Source organism: Bison bison, unplaced genomic scaffold (genome assembly GCF_000754665.1).
Source record: "Bison bison bison isolate TAMUID 2011002044 unplaced genomic scaffold, Bison_UMD1.0 scf7180017864036, whole genome shotgun sequence".
NCBI classification, from domain to species: Eukaryota; Metazoa; Chordata; class Mammalia; order Artiodactyla; family Bovidae; genus Bison; species Bison bison.
This window is the reverse complement of record NW_011494608.1, coordinates 5894376-5902247: the sequence shown is the minus strand read 5'-3', so window position 1 is coordinate 5902247 and position 7872 is coordinate 5894376. Positions and strand designations below refer to the sequence as shown.

General features: G+C 58.9%; 1 protein-coding gene across 1 annotated transcript in view; it reads left to right on the top strand.

Annotated features, from left to right (window-relative positions):
- The window catches only part of AGO2 (argonaute RISC catalytic component 2), a 90117-nt gene that overhangs the window by 59400 nt on the left and 22845 nt on the right, over positions 1-7872 (top strand). Inside the window, exons 10-14 of the mRNA XM_010834809.1 lie at positions 29-148; positions 292-414; positions 2953-3086; positions 4745-4929; positions 5975-6135. Coding sequence (XP_010833111.1) covers positions 29-148; positions 292-414; positions 2953-3086; positions 4745-4929; positions 5975-6135 — 723 coding nt within the window. The remainder of the gene's footprint in view (positions 1-28; positions 149-291; positions 415-2952; positions 3087-4744; positions 4930-5974; positions 6136-7872) is intronic.

The window sequence follows — 7872 nt, the reverse complement described above, 5'->3', positions numbered from 1 at the left end:
CGACCCCAGCTCCCGTGTCTCCTCGCAGGTCTGCAACATAGTGGCAGGACAGAGATGCATAAAAAAGCTGACCGACAATCAGACCTCAACCATGATCAGAGCGACGGCCAGGTCGGCCCCCGACCGGCAGGAAGAGATTAGCAAGCTGGTGAGCGTCCCATCGTGGGTGCCGGCCTCGGGTGGGGACGGGGTCCCCGGGCATGGCACCCCGGTGCTCTGGACAGACTCGGCTTCTGGAAGGAAGCAAAGATCGCCCCCCGACCCTGAGCCTCTTCTCTCTTCCCTTTCAAGATGAGAAGTGCCAGTTTCAATACAGATCCATACGTTCGTGAATTTGGAATCATGGTGAAAGACGAGATGACAGACGTGACCGGACGGGTCCTCCAGCCGCCCTCCATCCTCTACGGGGGCAGGGTAGGTGGTGCGCTGGGCGGGGCCGCTCTGCTGGTGCTGGGGGTGTGTGCCGAATGCTGACGGTGAAGCAAGAGCGTCCAGCCCCCTTCCCCGCCCCTGGAGGTGCAGACCATGGTCAAGGAAGAGTTCTAACCCCCTTCCCTGCCCCCAGAGGCGTCGACCACGGTCAAGGTAGAGTCCTTCCTGCTCCTGTGTGAACCTGTAACAGCTGTTGGGCTTCGTAGAGGACTGGTTTCCTTGAACCTTTAAAGTTTCCTGAGTCCCCCTTTTGCTTTTCTAAAGGTAAACTTTATTACCCCACCAGACTTTTAAAGCCATCGTTCTTTGTGTGAGGGGGATGCGGTCAGTGATGAATTGTCCACAAGCTCCCTGCTGCCTCTCTGCTCTCTAACTGTTGTTGGGGTGGTATTTGGGCACAAGTACCTCAGTTTAGTTAATGCAAATGTTTGACCTCTGGCTCTGGTCAGTATGGTCCTGACCCTTGAGCCCCTTAGGGCTCCTGAGAAATTATTCTTTTCTCCTGGGCTTTTCTCCAGCAAGGTGGTGGGTAGGCGGCGGGAGGTGGAGCGCAACTTCAAAGGTCACAACTTTGGGAATTCCCTGGCGGTCCAGTGGTTGGGACTGGATACTTTCGCTGCCGGGACCTGGGTTTAATCCCTGGTCAGGGAACTGAGATCCTACACACTACGTGGCCCCCAAAAAGGAAGAAAACGCGGAAGTCACGGTGCTTGTCCATCAGGGAGCACCGTGGGAGCCTGCGTCCACCTGACCTGACTGCTCCACCGGGGGGGCGGGGCCTGTAGCAGGCTTTCATTTTGTTTTGTTTGCGGGTTTTTCCCTTTCTTATTTTAAAATGCAAGTTGTATTTATAAAAATGTTTAAAAGTTCAAAAAATGCAAAGAATTATAGGGGAAAATACCTCTTTTTTCCCCACATCCCAGCTGATCTCCCAGGAGGCAGTTCTCTTTGTAAAATCACCCTAGGGATTATCCATGTGTTTTTTTTACTCTTTCTTGTGTGCATAGCAACGTATTAAATACCCTTCTATACCTTGCCCCTTTTAACTTACTGTTTTCTCTTAGATCACAAGGAGGTCTTGGAGTGCGTATGACACGTGGCTCCCTCATTGTTCTAGAGTGTTGCTAGGTAGTCCCCTGTGGGGGGTACGCCCCCTGGGCCGTGGGTGTTTGGGGCTGCTCCCTGCTCTCTCCAGGAAGCCTTCTGGCTCCTCCTCAGCACCCTTGTGTGCCTGGGAGCCCAGACACTGCACCCAGGGCACCTTCCTACCTTCCTGCAGCCCAGTGGGGAGGCGAGTTCCCCTTTGCCTGCCAGAAGGAGTGAGTCCTGGTAAAGCCAGGACTGCAGGTCCTGCGTCTTTAGTGAAGGCAGGAGGCGTCTAGAGAACAAAACAGCTCTTTAACCTTGCAGGAATGTTAGAATCCTAAGGATTCGAAGTTTCTCATGCTTCTAAATGAACAAATTTTCCAAATCTCTTAACCATTATAGTGGGAGCAAACAAGTCTCATCACAGGCCCTACCCATTGTCCTGTCAGACAAAACATTAAATGTCCCCCAGCAACATTCACTGATGTCTGGGGTCTGACAACAGCCCACCATGGTGGTGGCTCTCTCTTACAGAAGGAGGCTGGCCAGAGTAGGGTGCTAGTTTAGAAAAAAATATGAAACAAAAACATTCATTTCTGTAATGTTTGACTTTTACTGTATACTTGTATTACTTTAATAAGAAAAATAAAGTGTTTTCCATTAGAAAAACGGAGTAAATGAGCACAACTCAGACACACTGAGTCCCGCAAGGCCTTAGGCCCACAGGCTCTGCTCCCTCCAGCGGCCCTTCCTCCCGGTCCCTCGAACTCCAGCATCACTTGGAGGCAGCTAACAGATTCCTTAGGTGACAGTCAGTGTTGAGCCCTGGTCCTTTCTGGTGGAGAGATGACAGAATCAAGCAGACGCATCATCTGTTGTTTCTGTTCTCAAATGGGAGTAGCTTGAACAACGGCAGGCAGTGGGGAGCGGGGCACAGGGGGCTGTGACTCGGTCCCCACTGGCTTGTCCGCCCCCAGGCACGGGGCTGGGAGAAGCGCCCTGCTTCCGTGCCCTCTCTGGCTGCCCTGGCTGGTCTTGGAGGAGGGAAAATCCTTGTTTCTGAGACAGAAGGCCTTCCTGTTCCTCCTGGCTACCTGTGTGGGTGGGTGGGGCTCTGGGCCCTCCCCGCTCCCCCTCCTGCCCCTCCATCCCTCTGCCCATTTTCCAGCCACCCTCCGCCCAGCTCACCTCCCCCATCCCACCTCTCCGTCCCTCCGTCCTTGGTCTGTGCATCCGTCTAGCCCTCCTGTGAGCACTGGTGGCCCCCGCAGGCCCCCACAGCGCAGACTGCTCAGCGCTGGAGGCTGCACACAGGCTCGGTCCTCAGCCTCAGGAGGCGCCCTCTGCTTGGGGACCAGCCACAGCGAGGACAGTGACAAAATCCAGGGTCAGAGGACTGTTTTCTTCTCACTCTGAACGTCTCGCCATTTGCAGAATAAGGCGATTGCCACCCCAGTCCAGGGCGTGTGGGACATGAGGAACAAGCAGTTCCACACGGGCATTGAGATCAAGGTGTGGGCCATCGCCTGCTTCGCCCCCCAGCGCCAGTGCACGGAGGTGCACCTCAAGTAAGGCTGCTGGCCGGGCCCGTGGTCCTGGGGGGCCGTGGGGAGGCCTGCTCCGAGGGGCTGGGGCAGGTCAGGCTCTCCGGGGAGGGCGGGGCTTGGCAGAGGGCGTTGCTCGGGGTGGGCCGTCAGGAAGGGGGAGCTTTGCTTCTCAGACTTGTGGGAGTGAGTGTGCAGAGGTGCAGCAGGTTATGTGAGAAACAAAACAGTGAATGACGGCAAGTGTACGGTGAGCATGAAAGTCGCTTACTCATGTCCGACTCTGCACCCTGTGGTCTGTAGAGTCCAGGGGGTTCTCCAGGCCAGAATGCTAGAGTGGGTAGCCATTCTCTTCTCCAGGGGATCTTCCCCACCCGGGAATAGAACTGGGGTCTCCCGCATTGCAGGCAGGTTCTTTACCAGCTGAGCCACCAGGGAAGCCCAAATATACTGGAGTGGGAACCTCTCTCTTCTCCAGTGGATCTTCCCTACCCAGGAATTGAACCTGGGTCTCCCATATTGCAGGCGGATTCTTTAGCAGCCAAGCCCGATAAGTGTACCAACTAGAGGCAAATAAGAAAATTGTATTTACTGAACTAGCACTGTTTTTAAAAGCACTTTAGATTCACATTTCTATATCAGACCAACCTGACGCAGTGTCAGACACTTTGAAAGCAGCACCATAAACATGGAGTTTGGTTGCTCATGCTTCTGCAAGCAGCCAAGACCTAACAGGGAACAGAAGGCGCCTCCCACCTCCCTTGGGCGGGAGCAGGAGGGGCCCACGGAGCAGGGAGTCGCTGGTGGGCGTCTGAGTGGGCCTTGGTCCCAGGGAGCTGCGTCTCTCGGTGCTCTGGAGAGCTGGCATGAGGGACAGAGCCCTTTCTCCCACACCGCCAGCAGAGAGAGCGGGGCGAGTGGGATGTACAGTCTGACCTCAGGCTGCCTCCCCCGCTCCTGTCTGGGGCCCTTGTGTCATTCTCCTGGCGCCAGATGGCCCCAGGGCAGGTGCACCCGTGGGCGTAGACGCAGGACGCGCTCATGGGTTTCTTTAACTGCACTAACAGAGGTTGGGTGCTAACTGGCTGGGGTGGGTTGGCATATCCTTGCTTCATTGTAAAAGGCTGGGATGTTTCTATCCCTGCGCTTAAAATAGAAGCTGTGGATCTGTCTCCCCAGCCCCGCCTGTAACGGGCGCAGCTGCTGGTGCTACTCTTAACTGTGGGCTGTCTTGTTTGCTCCCATGACCATGTCATCCGAGTCCAAGCTGTGTGCATGGGATAAACCAGGGGAATCCAAAGGGATAGTCAGTTCATGGCTCTCCTTGCCCTGACAGTGCTCGGCGTCTGTGGGCAAGTGGGCGGCAGCTGTTTGTGCCCGACTGTGAAAGAACAGCCCTGTCGCTGCCTGGGAGGGTCACAGCTGGTGGGGGTGGCGGGGCCACGATGTGGCATCTCCTGTTACATCGTGACTTTTCAGGCACCTGTGTGCTGAGCACATGGGCAGCCTCTGTGCGTTGTCTTGTTGAAACAGCCACGTCTCGGGCTTCAGCAGGGACTCAGAGCTCAGTGAAAATGGCTTGGGGTCTGGATCTGTTAACACTGCCCTTTCTTGGGGCCTCTGGTGGGTCTGGATCATTGGCATTCTGGGTTCTTCTTCATGTAACGACCCTGCTCCTCCAGGTCCTTCACGGAGCAGCTCAGAAAGATCTCGAGAGACGCGGGCATGCCCATCCAGGGCCAGCCATGCTTCTGTAAATATGCCCAGGGGGCGGACAGTGTGGAGCCCATGTTCCGGCACTTGAAAAACACGTACGCTGGCCTGCAGCTGGTGGTGGTCATCCTGCCGGGGAAGACCCCCGTTTATGGTAGGTCTTGGTGCCGCCCCAGCCCCGGCCCTACGGATGCGTGGTGAGGCCTCCGCCACACCCAGGAGGAGCCCGTGTCTGAGCGAGACCAGGTGGTGTCTGATTGTGGCCACACATGTGCCCAGGGTCACCTTGGCAGTGTTATCTGAGGCCCCGGTTCCCCGAGATGGGCATCCCGAGGGGGTGCGGGATGCGGCAGGCGTGCGGTTACCTTGTCTGCTGCCGACACAGACTTCGACTGGATGAGAAATGGTCACGTGCTGTGCACGCAGTAATCCCCTCAGGGGGGAAGGGGCAGTCCTCTTGTGAGCCGTGCCATCTCAGAATCCTCTGGGATTTGATCAGAGTCCTTTCTGCCAGAAGGCCGGTTGCACTTCCACCTGGCTCAGAGTTTCCAAGCCCTGGGATGGAGTCCCAGGCGCTGGTGGGGAAAGCTCCCGGGTGTAGACAAGCGATGGTGAGACGGGGAAGTGGGTGCATGTGCAGACGTCTGCTGGAAGCCCGGTGGGAACCGGAGGCCCTGTGCAGGAGGTGTGTGGGCACCACGGGGCAGAGGCAAGAGAGGCGCGGTTGACTCACTGACTGGCTTCCCCGTCTCCTATGGGCTCTGCATCCAGGAGCGGGAGGAAGCCCAGGTGACTCTTCTCGCAGGGTCTCCCGTCTCTGCTGGCCTGTCTAGGGAGCAGTTGCCCACTCGCTTCACAAGAGAACCCAGAATGGAGGGGGGTGTAGGCCTGGAGAGCGCTTTGGCATCAGGTTTCTATGGCCAGGGACTGAGGATTCACGGGTTTATATTTTTAACTACTCGAGCATTTGCTTGCTGTTTCGAGTGCCTGGGTTCCAACCTGGCCCTGTGCACACTGCCCTGTCAGCCTGGAGAAGTTGCAGAAACGCCCCTGACTGAGAGTGGGCCTCCCTGAGCCAATGGGGCACGCCCTGCAGCTGGCACAGAGTTGGGTCCAGGCTTGGCCGCGTGTGCGGCAGGCGCGCGGGGTGGGCAGAGGAGCGCCAGGGAGCCGTGCTGAGCACCCCGTTCTCTCGGCAGCCGAGGTCAAGCGTGTGGGAGACACGGTGCTGGGCATGGCCACGCAGTGTGTGCAGATGAAGAACGTGCAGAGGACCACGCCGCAGACCCTGTCCAACCTCTGTCTGAAAATCAACGTCAAACTGGGCGGCGTGAACAACATCCTGCTGCCGCAGGGGAGGTGAGGCCGGCCCTCCGCCATGCATGGGGCACCTGTGGTGACGCCCTGGGCAGGGCGGTGCTGAGGCGGCTCTGCTCAGCTATGCCGAGCGCTGTCCCGGGCTTGGCAGGCGCAGGAAGTGAGTAGGACGAGGGTCTTGGCTGCTCCTGGTCTCGGGGTCCAGGTCCCCTGAGGACCGGTGCCAGCCCAAGGAGAAGGGCTTTCTGACCCCATCCAGAGGTGGGTCCCGCACGTGAGGTATGGCAGCTGTGTGGCCAGTGCCATGTAGACAGGAGGGCCACACCAGCGCCCCAGGTGCCCGACGGTCAGCTCCAGGACAGGGGGCTTCCAGAGCAGGAGGTGGCGCTGTTGGCCCCAGGCCAGGGCCGGGCACTGGGGGCTGAGCAGCCGTGATACAGTGGAAGGGGGCCCAGAGCGTGAGGGCCTCACGGGGGAGGTGACACGGTGCAGACTGGGCACTGGGGGCAGGGCTGTGTGGACACCGGGAGCAGCCTGCTCCAGAGGGTGCAGGCCGTGCAAGGGCCTTGGGGCAGCCTGCCTGCCAGGAACATGGCGGTCATTCTGCTCAGAGACTGAGGGGCGAGCCTGTGGGGGCCTGGCACTCGCTCCAGGGGAACACAGCCGTGGGGGCAGGCTCACAAGTGCAGGTGTAGCCCCGCTGACCTTGTTCTGAAAGGCGACCCCAGCTCTGGCCCGCCGGCATTGTCCCAGGAGAGCTGCTGGTGGGAGCTAGGCCGGGGGCGCCCAGAGCCGTGAGTGGAAGAGGAGTCTAGATTGGCCCACCCTGGGCTGTGGGAGCGATGAGGTGACGCCAGCTGAGGCAGGGGTGCAGGGGCGGGTTGGGGGGAGCCTGTGCTGGAGAGCTTTGTTCAGGGCCCCTCACATGCGGGTGGTATTAGAGCTTCTGGGCTGGAGAGCACCGCAGGGTGCAGTGTAGACAGGAAGGACGGCCAAGCCTGGGCCCTGCGGGGTTCAGGGTTGGAAGGTCGTGGAGGGAAGGGGAGCCCGTGCGTGGCCGCCACATGGCACCGACCAGCCAGGTGTGACAAGGTGTGAGGCTCTTGGCCACAGGGCTGGGGGACGTGTGCAGGTTGCAGGTGACCTTGCAGAGAGCAGTCCTGTTGCCATGGCAGCACGAGGCCCCGTCTGGAGGCAGGAGACGGGCTCAGCTAATCCCAGAGCTCTGCCACAAGGCGAGCCGGGGAGCCGGGGGCAGAGTGGACTGTCCAGTGGCTGGTGTGGTTGTGCCGGTTCAAGGTGTGAGTCAGAACTGCGTGTGTGGGTGCACCCGGGACCCGTCAGAGGAGGGGAAGGGCAAGAGGAAGAGCAGTGGGTACCTGGGGGGCTCAGCACAGGGCACCTGGGCAGCACGTGAGTCCGGGAGGAGAGAAGGATGAGGCATCAAGAAGGCTCCCGGTCGCACAGCCGGTGAGGCTGGGACCCGCCAGCTGTTGGAGAACCAGGCCCCCAACACCGCCTCTTTGGGGAGGTGACTGCTGGAGTGTGGCCAGCATTTAGAAGACCCTGGGAGAACAGCCTAGCTCCTTGCTTCCCTACTGGGACACATTCATCCCCCGAGAATATGTGGCTATGTCTGGAGACATTGGGGTGTTGGGTAGAGAGCAATGCGGCTGCCAGGCGCCCTGCAGTGTGGCCGCAGGTCCAAGGTTGGCTGCAGACCATGGACTCTATGGACGCGATTATCTTGGAAACATTCAGTCATCTCCCCGAGGAGAAC